The 19,178-nt window shown below is 32.0% G+C and overlaps 1 protein-coding gene across 5 annotated transcripts; it reads right to left on the bottom strand.

The window, feature by feature from the left end:
• Positions 1–613: 613 nt before the first annotated feature.
• On the bottom strand, positions 614–19,000 carry LOC106465514. Of its 5 annotated transcripts, none has more exons than XR_002612000.1 (10): positions 18,850–19,000; positions 11,388–12,843; positions 8,959–9,196; positions 8,427–8,560; positions 7,893–8,070; positions 6,622–6,769; positions 3,810–3,877; positions 2,535–2,671; positions 1,034–2,022; positions 614–999 (listed from the first exon to the last, which is right to left on the bottom strand). XR_002612000.1 is itself a non-coding variant. In XM_022393424.1 (9 exons), the coding sequence occupies exons 2-9, from the start codon at positions 12,789–12,791 to the stop codon at positions 1,957–1,959; spliced, it is 2,373 nt and encodes a 790-aa protein (XP_022249132.1). In that variant the 5' UTR covers positions 12,792–12,843; positions 18,850–19,000; the 3' UTR covers positions 615–1,956. The 5 variants fall into 5 exon arrangements, 3 of the variants coding, with proteins under 3 accessions (XP_022249132.1, XP_022249134.1, XP_022249133.1); XR_002612001.1 differs by having other exon boundaries at positions 614–1,081; positions 1,117–2,022; XM_022393424.1 differs by having other exon boundaries at positions 615–2,022.
• Between the last annotated feature and the right edge of the window lie 178 nt (positions 19,001–19,178).

Raw genomic sequence — 19,178 nt, 5'->3', positions numbered from 1 at the left:
ACTTAATATGTCTATTTGAAATATTTCGATCAAATTGCTAATTCAAGTTCACCACTAGGCCACCAGGGGCTTTTATAATTCTGTACAAATTATGGTACAACATTTTTGAATATTATTATTATTTTTTTAATATTGCCTTTAATGCTGTTCAAATTAAATATATTCTACATCTTACACAATTATTTTAAGTGAAGGGTTACCATGTCAACACGCTTTTAGTAATTCTGGCCGAAAGAGTAATCATTTATATCAATTCTTTAACATGTTATATCTTCACCGGAGAACTAAGAACAAAACAGTAAACCAGTGGTTGCTACACTGGAGTTCAATATTCAGCTTTATATTAAAAAAATCACTTTAAAATCAATAAATTAGAAGTTTAATATCAATATATACCAGCAGAGAAAATATTACATCAGTTACTAAACTGCTGTATTATGAGCTCAATCCTTCATCATAAAAATATTACATTTCTATACCAGTGTTATCTAAATTTCTATTTTTTTTTAGCTAGTACATTTGCATACTATAAAGCGTAACTATTAATAAAATCTAAAATTTATTTCACAGAATGCTTATCAAAAGATTGATAACTCCTTATTCTTATTATCTTTCAAAAGTTAATTTTATACTATATATTTGTTTTAGTGCTTGTAAGTTTAAATATCTTTTTTTTTTTATGAGAACATTTTTACCTAAACAATTATTGAACTCAACTGAGCAACACGTTTATATCAACACAGACATATTAAGGTTAAATGATATTTTGGAGAAAAAATAAATTATTTTCAAATTTTAAATTATATGCGACCTTTTAACTCCAGACTTTACGTTGTTAATTTCTTGAATTCATTTTCATGCTTTTAGCAAATGGGATTTCTATTTCTTTATAGAACATCTACTCATGAAACTATAAACTGCTTTATCTTAGAACATCTCATGAAACTGTAAACTGCTTTATCTTAGAACATATTCTCATGAAACTGTAAACTGCTTTACCTTACAACACCTCATGAAACTGTAAACGTTTTACCTTACAACACCTCATGAAACTGTAAACTGCTTTATCTTAGAACATATTCTCATGAAACTGTAAACTGCTTTACCTTACAACACCTCATGAAACTGTAAACTGCTTTATCTTAGAACATCTCATGAATCTGTAAGCTGCTTTATCTTGGAACATTTTCTCATGAAACTGCATTATACTACATACAAAAAATGATTTCAATACTTTTGTTTGGAAAAATAAAAAAATTACAAAAATGAAAGATACTGTAACACTAATTTTTCTCATCTATACAAGAAAAAACTTGATGATTTGGGAAAATAAAGTATTCAGTTTTCATCAATAATGAATACCATAAAAAATGTGGTAAAATGTTATGATATTCTAACCTGTGTCTATAATATACAAACTAATAACATCTACAATTCTTTAACGTGCTGAAGTCTTGGCAAGTTTGTAGTTACTTCCGGAAAAATGTTTAAAACTAAAACTCCAAACTATACAATATTGAATGCTAACTTCAAAATTACTCAATAATAATAAAGTTTATCACTGTTAAAGTTCTTGTGATTCTAACTCCTAATTAAAGTTTTAAATCACTATACATAACATTCAAGCAAAACCATTCAGCTAGTAGATAAATCATCAACTATGAAAAAAGGCTCTCACTCCCAAAACTAAAGAAAAACAATTCAAACGTCTATTTGTACCATTATACCACACGCTACTATAAATTATAGATCACAAAAGATTCACACATAAATTACCAGAAATGAAAATGACATTCTGTAGTATTAAGTCAAAGACAGAATACCCGAGTTCGTCACACACTTGTCAGCTACTACCTTAAACAGGAAACATTAGCTACTCTCATGGTTGATTGTTACAAAAGATTTGAACGATGCTGCCGCACGCGAAAAATAATGGAAACAGAATTGAAAATGAAATCAACCCTGATGTTCAATCCACTGTGCTACTCCACGATTCACTAGTTCACGATTGATGAACAATGTCTGAAACAAAGGAAATTTAAAACAATTTACCAGTTTATGATTGATATACAACATTTAAAAAATATATATATATTTAAAAATCCCTCAGTTAATATAAATCTTATAATGTAAGTGATAAGTGAAGGAAAAACATAACCCTACACATTTGGAGAAAAGTTTTATTACTAGGTCAAAAAGCCTAAAAATAAATTGGAAACAGAGCAGATCAGAGATTTGAAGACCATAAATTTTATAAGATACAGAAATAATATGAAATACACAATTGAGAGAGAAATATATGACAGTAACAAGTTCCAGGAGCTTCAGATTTATAAAAAGTAATATAAAAATGATTAGGGTAACTGAACAATTACATAAAACTGGAAACTTTGAAGACAGCCCACCCTCCCCCAATTTTTAATTAGGGTTTAATCACAAAAACACTTGGACTATTGAACAATTTGAGTGCAACAAATTCCACTTATAAAAAAATGTGTACGCTTTTGTAATACAATACTGATAGTTGAACTTACCGATAACCCTTGAACTCTGTACAGATGAACATATGGAACACCGTCTTCAGCGTATGCGACGAGCATAGCTTGGAGAATCTGTCCTTGAGCTAATTCTTCAAACGTGGCACAAGCTTCTAGAGACCATGCAACTTCATCTTCACAAAATAAAGTAAATGAATTTTAGACACCTTGAAATTACATAGTAGTTCCCTAATGGCGATAGAAATTACTCTTAAATATTAATGTTATGCTATGACAATTATCAGGCTTGTCATTCTAAGACCATCACAAAGTTTCTTTTAGTTTTTACTTAATAAGTAAATTTACATAAATAATGTCATGCTGATACTTTCTGTAAAATATAACTTCTTGTTTCACTGAATGGAAAGAGGAGATAGGTGAATATTTCTGTTTTTTCTCAAGAGTTTGTGAACTAATTTTTCAGATAGTTTTTTTTTGTGACAATTTTGTTTATAAAGAAATTTCAGTTTACAGTAACTTTTCAGTTGCACGTGTACTTCTGAGTATAATGTTATTAAAATAAAGCCAGGAGGTTTGTTAAATTTAAGACAGGGTCATATTTGAATCCATAACACACGTTTTTTTATTTCCTCCATGCAGCCTGGCTTTATTTGAGGCAAACAACATATAGTATTTTTTATTCTCTCTGAGCAACCTAGCATTTTCAGAGGTAGGGTTTTAATAAAAGCCTTAGTTTTTTCCTGAGGAAATATTGTACTTTTAATGGCACAGCTGAAGATGAATAATTATAGTGGGTACAACTTTCATTTCAAAACTACTGCGGAAAAAGCTTCACATGGTGAGAAAAACAAGGAAGTGCTTTGATTTTGATAATAATTAATTTATTTGTTTTTTTTTATAACAAAGCCATGTGGGCTATCTGTTGTGTCCACTGCGGGGAACTGAACCCCAGATTTTAGCATTGCAAATCCATAGTTTTACTGATGTTTAAAAATTAAGGTTGCAAATCCTTATCAATCTTTTTTTGAGACATAAGTAAAAACATAGAAGGGTTAGAAGATATAGCAAGGTATGTAGCCTACACTACACTTTTAGTTTTTATTTCGCCATAACTTATGCACTGCAGTTATGATAAGGTAGAAAGCAACACTAATGTTATCTTATATCCATTATTTATGAAGTGCTGGTGTGGACAGTCAAATGTCAAGTAATCAAAATCTGTTAAATACTAAGAAAATTTCAATGTTAAACCCTTTAACTTAAAGACGTTTTAAGTGTAAAAAAAAAGTACATATTTAAAAAAAATCTCACCATTTATAGGCTTTACATTTGCCAGATAACACTCAGTTGCCTGGAAAGGCAATGTCATAAAATCACTCCTGTTAAGCAAGAGAGAGACAATAAATAGTCTTAGAGATTATGAACATTTTTTTAACTTCTAAAATTCATAAATAAATTTGCAATGAGGGATTAATTTTTTTACATTACATACTAAAAAAATAAACTTTCGTTCAAATATTACAAAAACAAATAACTGTAGTAACAATGTCTTTCACTGTATTAGCTATTTTCATAGCAGTTTCAAGTTTTCTTTCTTGTAGTAAAACCTTTGGATATCACTATAATTTCAGATAAATTTTGTTTAAGAATTATATCAAAAATGTATAATTGTACAGGGTTGTTCAGAAGTCACATCCTGTTTGAGAGTATGGAAAGTGGTGAACTGTAGCATCACACTAACTTTTGTTGTCAATTATTACACACACACAACAAAAAAAGGTTCACAAGATATGACTCCTTATTAGATATAACTAGCCAGCTGATCTGAATTTCCATGAAGCATTGCATTTTTGATTTCACATTTTGTAATTTAGTACAAGTTTAGATTTATATTTGTGGCAACAGTTACATTTCCTGACATTGAAATGCAAATAGAACAAAGACCTAAGTCTATGGAACCAAAATCAGAATTTTTCTAGAGAAGTCAATCACGTTTTATCAACCCTGAAGAAGAGAAGAATTAGACAGAAGAAAATTTTTTAGATCATCTCTTCAGAGGCCACTCACATCGCAAGCCATACAACATTTGACCTATTATATGTTTTTAGCTGTATTTTACTCACAACGGAGAATTTATGTACAGGGTGTCCCAGAAGTATGGACCCATGGGGAAAATAGATTCTTAAAGTTAAACAAACACATTTCTAATGTCAGTTGTACATGTTTCAGGAAAGAAAATACGCTGACGGCACAGTATACCAAAAACTGATATGTGTATGGCTGTTAATGGCATTCAATTTGAATAATAAATAAATTAAAATAAATTATGTATTTTTCCCTATGGGTCCAGACTTCTGGAACACCCTGAACATAAAATAAAGGACTTGAAGAATATGTAGAACTGACGTTTCTAATTTAATCCTCAAAATTATTTAGCAGACAAACTGTTTTAGGCACTAAAAATAAGTTTTCTCTTGTTTAGATTTACTGGTGAGAGTTGAAGTTTCCAAAAACTGGAACAACAAATGGTGAACTGAATTATAGATTGAGCTTCAAATTTAAGGTTTTGTTAAGTGTAAAAATGTTAAGATTCCAACCTTTTACAATTTGCCTCAAAAGGATTTGGAGCCATTTGTAATACAGGGGAGAGAAATTATAATGTGGGTGGAGGTGGAGACCAGTTTACCTTTAATATGAACAAAGATTTATCTGACCAAGCTTATTATTTGTTTGAACATTATACTTGGCCATCTTGTTCGATTTTTTTGCAAGAGTTAACTGTAGTTCAGCATTGTATGCATACACATGTGGGCTTTCTATATTGTCACATAGCAACACACAATTATGTAAAAACAATTCCAATTCTGATCAGCCTCAAAACTGAAAGGAAAAAAGGGATGGGTTTAGTGTGATTTCATCTATTTTTCAAACAGGAAATAATGTTGGGAAAAGGCAAGTCGTGTGAACAAGTGTTATTCACATAATTCAATATTTGTTGGGTGTCCCTCCATGAGTATAAATTATGTAAAACTTAAGTGATGGCTGGAGTTTTTTTTTAACCCTGAAACGGGAAGAAAACAGACTGGATTGACTGTGTAAATGGGCAAGATTTCTCAGTAAAATGCATTGACCAAAGCATTTCTGTACCATTGAAAAAATTTCAAAAAGCATTTTGGATTCTTTTTATAATAAATATTACATTTTGTGGATATTTTTTTTTATGTGATTGTGTAATTTTGAGCATTTTTTACTTGTTTTTGAGCTATTAAATCATGAAATAATTATTATGATCTTCAGTCCATTTATAGTTATCGAAATACTGAAAAAAAAATTCAAATACATTCAGTATGTTCAAGAAGCATTTACTTTAACCATTAAGTTTGAAATGGTTTTAATCTTTTACTTATGTTTGAACAGTGAAATGAGTTGGTGTTCCCCAATGATGCTTGTGTATTTCTCTCGTTACTTGAGTGGTAATCAGTAGAAGATTTAATTGATATTCATATATAATTAATTTATTGTGGGGTTATGAATAAAAAATAATTGTTTCAATAATTATAGCTATTTCTATTGTGTTTTTTTTCTTCTTAAAATAACACAAAATACTAAATAAGAATTGTTTATTAAACTGTTGAAATTGCTTATGAAGATATCTTTAGAGTCATGGTATCTAAGCCTAATCAGTATCTCATGAAAACTTCTTGTTACTAGTCTTCAGAAACAAGCTTTTTTACTCTCGAACTAGCATGATTAAAGACAGTAATGGGTTCTTTTTTGTTGCAGATGTTTCTCATAACATTTAATGGCATATTTGGTTCACCTATCTTGGTAAAATGATACCAAAAATTGGAATTTCATTAAGAAAGTTTTGTAAATTACATTTACATGCACCAAACAGATTTTTGAAAACTGAAGATTGGACCCCAATCAAGCCATTCTGAATAAAATCATTAAAGATTATTTTATATATCATCACCAGGCAAATTAATACAATCCACTGTCAAAAATCAGTGAGCAGTAAAGTAATTATTAAAACTCAAACATAATCATCAAGTTTCAGGTCATTTTTTTTCCAGTTTAAAAAAAAATATCTCAACATTTCAAATATATAGATTTACATTACCTTATCTGTCTCAAAGAAGATACTGGAACTCTTGAATATCCTCCATAATCTACAAATTTGATGTCACACTCTTCCATGTTTTCATGTACATACATTATCTGGGCTCTGAACCATCCTCCCATCATGGGAGCTGCACATACTACACTTGCTTTGAATGGGGTAAAAATAACAATAATTACTTCGATTGCACCTATTTACATACATAGATATCGTTTTTATAACATTTTGCATATTCCATTCCAAACTTACAGACAGTCAAACATTAAACTGGGGTAGAAAGCTCATCACCTCGTGTGAAAAAGTCCATGAGAAGATCCATCTATGTCTCAGTCAGTCCCAGTAATAAAACAACAGAGGTTGATAAAAGCTTTGTTGTAAATTTATGAATATCTAATGTGTCATTAGACCAGGCCTCGACAAATATTTTCAGATCTAGGAGCCAGCCCAAAAACTCGGGAGCCAGGTGTGCCAAACCTAACTTCATTACTGTTTGTATCGGGAAATGAAAGTAGAGATACTGCTGTCACAGACAGAACAAACAGATGTCAAACATAACAGCATACAGTGCTATAAGTTGATTCCTGTGAACATTCGTAAAGAATTACATTTTACTTGTGTTCTTCTTACTTCTGAATCCCTGCAGTGTGCAGAGTTTTTAAATGTTTAAAAAGTGTAGTCACCAAGGAAACTGACAAAGTTTTTTTAAAACAAGCTTAAACACATTATTAGCTTTGGCCTAACAAAAGTTACCAATGGCGTGTGTATTGGCTAAAATAGACCAAAACTGAGAAGAGTGAGAAAAAAGAAAGTTTCATCACACCTACTAAAATACTTTCTCTCATAAGAAATGTGTCATAAATTATTTTTTACTCAATGATAAGTTTGTGACAATCAGATTTCAACCATTGTTGTCAGTAGTAGCCTTCAGTTTTTAATTACTTACTTTTTCTTTAATTAACAACATACAAAACAGATAAAGTTAATACAACTACTATAATTACTAACACAATGTCTTAAGTAGAAATAAAAAATACATGTAAAAAATCAACCAAATATAAAACCTACATAAGACTGTTTTTTAAACATTAAGAATACCAACTCCATATTGTCTCAAGCAAAAAAAAAGGTGTCCCTACTTCATTTTTTAAACAGTAACTCAATAGTAGTTAGAATTAGATACTTGTACAGGCCACTAACACCAATAATGATTGGGTACATGTATTACTTTACATTTCAAACCCCTCCTAATTAGTTTGAAAATTTGTTTGTACCTTCGACAGGTTGAGGAAGGGGAGGAGTGTCCACCTGTATGTAACATGTAGTCATACATTGGTCAAGTTGGCTCAAAGATGGGTAAGTTGGGTGTGTTGGCTGCTGAAGAAAAAAGTGACCAGCTGTAACCATGCTGGACAAAATGGTATCACATGATACCCCTTCTGGAAGAAGAAGCTGTAAAGAGGAACAAATTCTCCATGTATTTTATACATTATATGATAACAGTAATGCAGCTAATTTTTTTTTATTGTAAATCAACACTAGAAGCAACAGTGGGAGCTACACAAACCTGTAAAATCTAAAATAGCATTAAAGAAATTCTGTATGCATGCATATATACAAACATGCACAATTATATCTATGTATGTAAAATTTAAATTGGGAAAAAGAAGGTAAAAATTAAAACTGGTAATTTCATTTTTTTTTACATCTACATAAATATCAAACAGATTTCATTTACTCTCCTTATGCAAGCTATTCAGCATACGTTCATACATAGTTATTGTGATCAGTAAGTGTACCCCCTTTACCTGCAAAGTCTCTGGTACAGGAATACCACACGTAAGAGGAACATTAACTTGAACAAGAGTAACCGTGGGATAGTGAGTCAGAGGAAACTTCTTCCTAATTAAATGTAGAGCAGTTTTGATGTCTGCTTCTGTACCTGGAGTAAAATTTATATAAGTATGTGTTCCTAAAACACAAAATAGGCTTAGTTAATACAATTTTAATCATTTAATAAGACACAAAACAGACTTAGTTGATACAACTTTAATCATTCAGATCCACAACACACATTTCTTTAAAAAATACATGTAAAAATCTATAAAACATGGAACCTACATAAAATCTTTTTTTCTCCAGAACTATTTGAAAACAATACTTATTCACATTGTCTCAGGCCTAAAATTCTCTGCATACTTCCTCCATAACCAGTTATAGTAGAATTGTGACTTAATACTGTATTATTAACTTTTCGTGTGTTAAAAAAAAATAGAAGATTCATTATACTTGAAACTAAACACAGCAAAAAAAAACAAACTAAAACTACCTAATTCTCACCTTCAATAGCACATAGTTTCATGCGAGGATTGAAAAGATGTCTTTTGATGAATACATTAGCATTCGAACAGCTTTTAATGTAATTGACATGTTTTCCCTGCCGTCCAATCAAGCGACCACAAAGATCTTGGGGGATTTCAAACTCATACACAGTGATCATCGATTCAGCCTGCGATGTTTGTAAAGAATCAGCTCCAAACTGAATATCGCTACCTCCTTTACCACTGTCACTTGATCCCTAAAGGGTTAAGAAAAACCGGCAATGTTTTGATTTCATCGTGGATTATAATGTTTCAATTATCAAGGTTTAATTTGACTTATAAATTTTGTAGCAGTTTGGCTTATCCAGTTTGAAAATTTGAGGCCAAACCTGGAATCCCTGTAGCAAAGTCAAATAGCAAACTGTATGAAGATGCGAATAATGTCGTGCGAAACAACAGAAGACTAACATAAGATTTTTTCTTTCTTAAAATTTATTGTTAAAGATATACAAAAACTGATACTATCACACAATGCTTTTCATTTATCTTTCACTAATACTGTACTGTTTTGGTATTTTGGTAAATGTATTGTAAAAAAGTCAAAAACGTGAACAATTATTTCACTTGCAGGCAGAAAAAGTTTTCTGTCCATTTTTATCATGCACCATGAGAAAGAAAAATAACATTCACAACAGTAGGAAAGGAAACACTATCATACGTTTCTGGGAAACAGTTTTAACGAGCATGTGCTAATGTATTACACAAGTCATATTTAGATGCATTTTTTGGTATTATTCTCTTGCAAAAAGTACACTTTACTAGTTTACAAGCAAAAGTTTAACCCATGATAATTATGTTAACAAAACTTAATTTTAAGGCAAATGGTGGTAAATGTAGCTTACTTTTTGATAGCGTTCCGTTCTTAAGTAACAACAAGAGTAAACTTCTTCGAATATAGTTTTTCTAATAAATAATATACCTTTTGGAGACTAATTCAAGCTTTCTTTTTTATTCTTTCACTTTTGTGTTAAAAGAAATTTTTTCTTTTCTAACATCCAGACTAGAATCATGAATTGGGTAATTCTGAAGCTGTCAAATTACTCCTCGCATGTAGTAAAGAGTCTTTAGTGGTTTGCTGTTGACTTCTAATGCAGAACCTGTATGCGGAAAGTACAACTTCCACAGATGTTCGTACTTACATTTTAAACAAAAAATACCAAAAAACAAAACAAAAACAATACTTGGTTTTTAAGGCTGTCACTTATAAGACAATAATTTATAAAAGTACAATAGCTATCGAGAAAAGTGACTTCGAGATATCACCTCAATCTTTCATCAAATCTTATTCTCAGTTTCCATACAATCAAAGGACGCTGCCACCATTTTGACTTCAACCCTCTTTTAATTTACTTGTCTTTAGACATTAAATTTAGACTTGTAAGTTTTAACACTGCATTACATATCTAGTCCCTTATGGATAACAGTGGTAATTCCAATCACATAATGGATACAGTGAGCATTGTATGGTTGGAATACTACTGTTTCTAATTCTTGAAAATCTGTAAGGGACCAGATATAGAACGCTGTGTTAAAAAATATAATTGCCCTAATATTAATGAAAATTGAGTTAATTACAACCATGCTTTGCCAACTTGAAAATGCATTCAGACCATTTCAATTTTCTTTTGCTTGAAAAACATTTTAAATTCAAGCAACCATGACATTATCATTCTGATACTTTTGATTTACTGAAGAGTAGTGAATAATATCAAAGAACACCATACTAAGTTCCACCACTTGAACATCTTGTTTCCATGCTCACTTTATACACAATAATGAACCACAAATATTTTAGTAACATTTTTTTTAATTTCCTTATGTAATATTGCACTAATGTCAAAAACGCTTTAAATAATAAAACAAGATTCAGTCAAAAGTCATACAATTGTTATATACTTAATTATATATAGATGAAGTAAAGAGCATGACGTAACTTAGGTATTCACTAACTGAATATCAAAGTAGCCACAAATACAAGTGATTTTTTTGTTGTTGGGGGGGGGGGTCTTTGTTTTGTTTTGTTGTTAAATGCAATGTTAACCAATGATATGTTGGGGTATATAAACCATGTTTTCAGTGTTATAAACTTTCAGACTTATTATTGAGCCACTGGTGGACTGAGGGAAGCATACTGAGGCCCCAAAAAACTGTAGACTCACCACGTGGGGCTGCTTATGTAATGTAGCATTTGACAGCGTTTAATATTATTTCAAATAAAAACATGATTAATCATAAAAGATATTGGTTTCTAAATTAATACTTTTCTTTATTAAGATGATATACAAATTAGTCCGAAGTTAGGCAGAAAAGGTTTATTTTGATACGAGTTGCACGAGTATATAAATGCTACTAAACAGACTTGGAACAATTGAGAAAAATGAAACTTACCTCGCTTAAGCCATCAGACAATGTACCATGAGGCGGACTGTCAACATTTCTTACGTCCAAAAGGTTACTTGCATCATAGATAGGAACAGCACTGTGGGTATGTGATTCGGAGCGTACCTGAGGATTCTGGTATGAAACTGTACGAGTGTCCAATTTATGAATTGTACAATCTGTATCCTCTGTATAGGATACGTCGTTATCATCTTTCAACTGAGATAAGTGCAATTTTTTTTGTTTATCACCTTCCACGTTTACAGTTTGAACTTCCTGAACTTCTGAATTAACATCTGTTCTGATTACATGCGTTTCATAGATGCGGGTCACGTGATCAGTTTGATCTTGTATGCCATTTTGTTTACTCAAATGAGCAGAAATTAAGAAATTTTTTGTTGATTCTGCATTTATTAAATGACTATCAAGCGATTCTTTACAGAGTTCTGGAAGCTGTGCACATTCCTCTGTCCACGAAACTGAATTGTGTCGTAAATCATCAACACTACCATGATTTCCTGAAACCACAGAAGTTCTTAACATGTTCAACTCTGACTTATTAATGCCGATGTCTGAGGGGAAATGTATACTTTCTTTCAGTACAAAGGTGAGAGAATCATCTGTAACATTCTTCTTAGCATCTTCTTGAAAATTTCTCTCACTTTCATTCTTTTCACTGTTTTTTTTAACATGTTCTTCATCAAATAGATGTTCTTCATCTATTGTTTCTGCATTGGTAAATACGGCACTTTCATTTTTTCTGGTTTGTTTTTTATTATACTGTACTGTGATGATTTCAGCCAAATCGATATTTTCTTCAGAGATCTCTGGTTTTTCCCCCGAACTCTTAGATACACTACTAGCAAAATCCTGATCAAGAACTTTGCCGATACATAGAGGCTGCAGTGAAGTACTTTCAGTGTCTCCTTTATCACCGCACTGCTTATCAGCATGAATGATTTCATTAATTAACTCCCTCTCTTTGTTCGGTGTAATAATACCACTTAATTTTGGGTAAGATTCATCTTTGATAACATGTTTTCTCACAATTTCTGGCTCAACTTTCTGTTTTGGATTCTCTGATTCATACAACTTATCATCACGAACCTGACACAATTCATCCTCCTTGCATATTTTATGCAATCCTTCAAACTCTTCATTTAAGTTTCTCGTAGCAAGTATTTTAGAGACATCTTCTTCACCTCCTGATAGAGTCCTAGTGGTTGTTGGAAATGCAACTGGAGCAACGAAAGGTAAATCACCTTCTCTTTCCTGTTCTAGATGTTTGTTTACAAGACTTCTGTCCCGTTTAGGTGATTTCTTTCGGTTTTTCCTCAACCAAATAATGGACAAAATGGCAATAAGAGCAGGGATAGCACACACAGCAATTGTGCGTGGAGATAACCCTGCCATTAGTCTCAACTTCTTGGTTTCAAAACCTTTTCTTTTTGATTTTTATGAAAATCTGAAAATATAGTGTGTAACAATATAATAACGACCAAATTTCCTTATCCATGAGCTTATGTAATAAACAAGATTTCTCACATTCAACAGAAGTTAATTATCTTTAAAACTAAAAAAAAAACTCAAGGTCATGTTTTAGTTATTTTTAATGTTCACACTACAGTCTGAACTCTAGAATTATTATTTTGTTAAGAGTAATAAATACATGAGCATCAGAAAACACACTCTCCGGGATGTTCAAAAAGTCTAGAACCATAGATCATTTGCAGTTTTTTTTTAATTTCTGAGCTTGGTTGAATAACACCTTCCCAGGATATTGGATGGGCAGATGTAATAATCAGGAATGTGCCCCAAGATCTCTGGGTTTGACTCCCATTGATTTATTTTTCTGAGGACTGCTCAAGGCATGTGTGTACAAAGAAGATCAGGGACACTGAACATCTGAAACAACAAACCTAAGACGAGTGTTGGACCATTGATAATGACTCAAATATGCTTCACAGTGTTCAAAGAGAATGAGAATAATATTTCCAAACTTGTTTCGAATTACAAGGACAGCATGTGGAACAGTAAAATTTGTTGAAGTTTCTATGGTTCCAGACTTTTTGAACACCCTGTACTTATAAACCACAGAAACCTAGCTTCCTTCCTTACATAATTGTTCCTTATAGTTATTAACTACAACTTCTGTTCTCACTTGTGGTTTTTATTGTTTATTCAATCGTATTTTATAACCTGTACTTGTGAATAGAAGGTTGGTAGAGGTTGAAAAACTTTACAACAATTACATGTTAAACAAACATTTAGGTAAAACTGTCAACAAAGTTCTGGATTTTATCCATCAAATAGTTCGTTTCATTTCAAGTGAGACTTTATCAAGGTTTAAGAGAAGTATGTTATATGATATTAATCAATTAACATTATCATGAATCTGCAATGTGGGTATGATTTTAAAACTCCACCCAACACGAGCATATGCCGTATTCTCCAACCACAAAACTTGTGTCAGTTCAAGCGAGTCTCATTATCTATGGAATCCAATATCTTTTTAAACAAATTTTTTTTAAACTACTTATGTACGAAACAGTACACTTCATATCATTGGGAAAACTATTCTGGAAGTTTCAAACACTAAGAGAAATAATTCTGTCAGAGAAAAAAAAAAAAAAAGATTAAATTGTTATCCCAAATTTAGTGTTTCAAACTTGTACATTCACAAGACAGATCATAGCTGAACAGCTGAATCATCTGTACATTTATATTTCCAACCTCTACGTTCCACCGTTCAAACAGACCACGCACGTGCAGATTATACAAACGTATTTGAACACCTGAACCAAATCACTTATAGTTTTATGTACTCCAAAAAACATAAATTCTCTCTTTGAAGCTCAATGTTTTTCCCATGTATCCTTCTAATAATTTATTTTTGCTTTCTGTTCCCAACATGCTGATGTATAACCAGCAAGAAATAAATACAAAACTTAATGCAGTTTTCACAAGAGCATTATACAAGTTACAATAACCATCTCTTAAATACAAAATTTCTATAAATAGATCCCAGGAACCCTTTTTTAACCCACATTTCTGAGGCTCGAGCACTCTAAACATGTGTTATACAAAAAAAAAAACATATCAAAAAAAAAGGTAAAAATCCAACTCAAGTAAATGGGACTGGAATACTGACAAGCAGGTTTGAAATGTTATACGTATAGTATCTGTTTCGGGAAGCCTAACAGGTTCTATTTGATTAATTGATGCGAGATAATAATACTAATCCTGTATCAACTTTCCAGAATAAAATTAAGCACTTGTTTTTTAACTGATCAGCATATATTTTTCAGTGGTTTAAACTCATGATTTCAGTTCCAAATTACCAAATGGTGTTGTTTTCATGTTCTAGGGCACTAGAAGGAAATAAATAACACTACACACAAGGATTTGGCAATGTCTCTCAGGGGAGTTTTGAAGCTAAGACCCCACAAAAATAGTATGTTTGGTTGTTTTTTTAATTCTGTGTAAAGCTACACAAGGGCTATATGTTCTAGCTGTCCCTAATTTAGCAGTGAAAGACTAGAGGGAAGGCATCTAGTCATCACCACCCACTGCCAACTCTTGGACTACTCTTTTACCAACGAATAGTGGGATTAACCACTACATTATACTGCCACCATGGCTGAAAGGGTGAGCATGTTTGGTAGGATGGGATTCAAACCCATGACCCTCAGATTGTGAGTTGAGTGCCCTAGCCACTGACCATGCCCAGGCCCACAAAAATATACCAATAACAAAACCCTTCTGATGTTCTACTATAATAAAGTTGTTTATTTCTTTTTTAACTTTTAAATGTTATTTCCTTATCTTTCATCTGTTATTTTGGTGTCCTCAATTTTTGTGTGTGTTAAAGGTAAGCAAAATGGTAAAATTGAGATTGTAAGATTGGGGCTTTTAAAGGATGTAGATGACAAGGTTTTTGTTAAGGACTATGAAATGGCCAAACTTTTAAGTGTTTTATTCTGTTTTTACAAGAGAGAACATTAGCAATACTACTGACCATGAGCATCCTATGGGAGATTTTGGAATTGCTTTGATCAGAGTAAAGAGTAAGAATTAGATTTAAAATTGATAAAACACCAAGTCCAAACAAAATTTTCCCCAGGGATTTAAAGGAGGTTAACAACAGAAACACGAGCCTCTCTTACGTTTTTTTTAGGTCAACAGAGGGACGGGTGCCTGAGGACTGGAGACGAGTTGCTAATATTACTTTATTTTTTTAATGGGGTGATAAGAGTTGCCATGGAAATTACAGACCAATTAATCTTCTTTCGGTAGTAGGAAAAAGTTAAATATCTGATAAAAAAAAAAGCTTTACAAAATCATTTAGTGAAATATGATACCATAAAAGAAAGCCAACATGGATTCATGTTATCTTCTTTTTTTTTTAGAATGTTTCTTGTTATCTGGACAATAGAAATGTTCCCATGGGTTTTTCAAAAAAACTATTGATAGGTACCACGCATAAAATTAACCAAGAAAATTACAAAAGCAGAGACTGGGGAAAGACTGAACTGTGAATGTAAAAAAAAACACAATGTTATTAATGGAATCTACTCAAACTAGGTCCTTGTTGCTGGTGGAGATTTTGAATGCTTCAGAGACCAACGCTTAGGCCTTTGCTTTTTTATTAGTTACATTAATAACATTGATAAGGACATGGTAAAGTTTTCTAATGACATTAAACTATTGGGTATTTCTAGCTGTACTGAGGATGTTGAGGTAATACACCTGCATTACCATAATTTAGATTATATTTAATATAGGTGGGAACTCAATCAAAAGTGTGACTGAAGAAAAACTTGGTATAGTGGTGGATAAAGTAACTCAAGCTACAAATGCAGTGCTCCGTTTGTATTTTTTTTTTTTTAGCACAAAGCTACACAATGGGCTATCTGTGCTCTGCCCACCACGGGGATCGAAACCCAGTTTCTAGCATTGTACGTCTGCAGACATACCGCTGTGCCACAGAGGAGCAGTGCTCTGTTATTAGTAGTAAAGATTATAGAATTTTAGGTGTATTTACAGAAATATTCATTACATGTGAGAAGGAGTAATACTCTCTCTATACAAATCAGGAGTAAGGTCTCACTTGGAATACTATGCACAGTTGTGGTCTCCTTACGTAAGAAAGGATACTGACTAATTGAAAAATATTCAAAAGGCTACTACAATGATTCCAGGGATGGAAGAATTATCTGATTTCCTCTTGAGAAAAGAAAAGAGAGAGAGAGGTGATCCTATTAAAGTTTACAAGATTACCCAAGACATTAAAAGGATAAAGATACCCTGATTTTTCTGTGCCTTATTATGAAGATAACAGGATAAGAGCTCATTATCTTAAGATTTGGAAAATGCATGCTAGGCCCCAGTTAAGACAACTGCATTTTTCTAACAGAGTGATTGATGGTTTCTTTAGAGATAAAGAGTGGATTTAAATTTTTACTCTTCTTAAGGATGGGTGTGAAAAGGCACCATTTAAGAACATATTTCATTTAGTAGATGAGCACCTAGAAACTTCTGTGTGAACAGTTACTTCAAATATTAGACATACACATAAACCAAATCTTCATTACAAATACAGACCTGACCTCATGTGCTAAGTTTTCTTTTCATTTGCCAATGTGGCTGATCTTTCTCGGTAGCAAAGTTTGTTTGAGTTCAAGGTTGGTATGAAAAAAAAATTTAAACAACCCTGTTAAAACATTTTCAAAGAAAAAATAACCTAGCTAAAAATGGAGTGATGAATGTGGGGAATAACAGTAACTCTAAAACAGGCCTAGAACGTAGAACCTCCTTCGTTAGTTACTCCCTATGGAATTGCTTGCGTTCAGTTGTTATATGTGGTGCAACATAATATACGGACAGCAAGGTACGTCTTGGTCTTTCAAGAGATCAGGTTTGGATACAGGATTATGATTTTAGAAACTTAAGAAAAGGTACTCGCAGGCTATCTGCACTAGCCATTATTAATTTTGAACTGATACGCTTAGCATAAGACAGACAGTGAAAAGCACCCATTACCCAACTCTACTGACTAGTGGGATTTGACCATCACTCTGATAATACACCCTTGGTCCCAAATGTGATTTGCAGGAATGGGAAATGAACAGTGAGCCCTTGGATTCACAGTTCAGTACACTAACCATTAAACCACACTTGAATATAAGACATGGAGTTTCTAAGTGAAATTTGGGGTATGGTGGTTGTAGAAAATTGGCCATATGGTTCCTTGTTGTCTGTTAGAATATAAAGTTATCTTACTGAAAACTCTGAACAGCTTTGGTAAAAGCTCCATATACATTTAGATTCAATCAGAAGGCTCAACAAGCCTATTTCACCTTGGTGTGCACTCGGCAAAAGGCTTTTACTCTTTTTACATTCTGCATAAACAAACCTCTTTCATGTTTATAGGTAATAAAAGTTTACAACATTAAATAATTATAACAGCAGGCTAGCATCAACAGCAAATTAAGATACTATAACTGTGCAGATACTATAATTGTACTAAATGTCCTTAATAAAAATTGGGGCTGATTTAACTTTAGGAGGTTGTTTAATAGTTTCTGAACCCAATATCAGAGACATCAAAAAGTCTTCCAAATTCACAATCAAAAAAGAACTTTTAAAACAACTAATATTTTCATCTTTGTTTTATTAAACTCGGTGTCATCTAAAATATTTATGAAAATTATTGGCACAACTTAATTTCAACAAAATAATGATATACTTGACTATATGTGTTTATTTCTAAGGTACAGTTTTAGGCATAAAAAAACAACAGCAGAAAACTAACAGTAACACACTAACCTAGAAGAGGTCTTACACAAGTTACAAATGTTAAAAAGTAAGAATGAAACTTGGAGATATGGATTCTTGTGAAACCCTATTAGTATTAACATTCAGTTTCACTTTTTAATAACTTTATGTTCTGGTTGTTTTAACTGTTGGTTTTACTCCTAGTACTACTGCTAACGAATTTTTCTTTTACGTAAAACGCATTTAAAATTATTACTTAAAATGTTGTTAAAGTTTAAACACAGAAAACAAATACTTGGGTAAATTTAAGTTAAAGTGACTTAAACTTTAAAGCATCTAATTTCTAAAGGAAACCAAAGTTCTGCTAAATATATACTATACTATAGTGCGTGAAATGTTTACTCTCATTTTACCTGTTCAATATCGTAAACTGAAAGATTTTGTAACTTATACAAAATTTTGTTATTCAGCTGTTTCAAAGATTTTAAATTTAGTTGTTGTTTTCCCTCTCGACAGCATGACTCGGTGTTATTAACGTATATTAGGCTTAATGTTAGTTGTAAAAGATATAGCATCGGCTTCTCATTCGAGAATGCTCGGGCTCGGAAAATGTCCTCGCAATATGGTGGATCTATGTTTATATATCCCGCAATTACCAAAAAGCAACAAAACATCCATAAACTGATAAACTCACCAATTCCGTTTTCTATCTATAATGAGCTGATAGATTTTGCTTACACTTTATTTGTCAGTGCACAGTCCTCTCGCTAAATCGTTTAAAACTACAATTAAATTACAACCAAAAACACAACTACCCCACGTGGCTACACTTTCTCTCACACGACGAACCGCATTTTCACCTCAAATTTTATTTTTGCCCGTAAGGGGAAATGAAAGATGTTACACAATGTCTTCAAACAACGATATAACATTATATTTTGTAAATCGATTAAATATTACGCTATATGCCTGGCAGAAATAATGTTTTAATTAATATTATGGCACTGAGTAATAAAAAATAAT

Source organism: Limulus polyphemus, unplaced genomic scaffold (genome assembly GCF_000517525.1).
Source record: "Limulus polyphemus unplaced genomic scaffold, Limulus_polyphemus-2.1.2 Scaffold1969, whole genome shotgun sequence".
In the NCBI taxonomy this organism is placed as follows: Eukaryota; Metazoa; Arthropoda; class Merostomata; order Xiphosura; family Limulidae; genus Limulus; species Limulus polyphemus.
This window is presented reverse-complemented; position numbering and strand designations above follow the sequence as displayed.

Bases quoted from the DNA above. Each gene is read 5' to 3' on its own strand.
- LOC106465514 (XM_022393424.1), bottom strand. From the start codon at position 12,791: ATGGCAGGGTTATCTCCACGCACAATTGCTGTGTGTGCTATCCCTGCT. The intron at 2,672-3,809 runs GTGAGATTTTTT...TATTTTGTGAAG, and splicing joins AAATGTAAAGCCTATAAATG to ATGAAGTTGCATGGTCTCTA. The intron at 2,023-2,534 runs GTAAGTTCAACT...CCTTTGTTTCAG, and splicing joins ACAGAGTTCAAGGGTTATCG to ACATTGTTCATCAATCGTGA.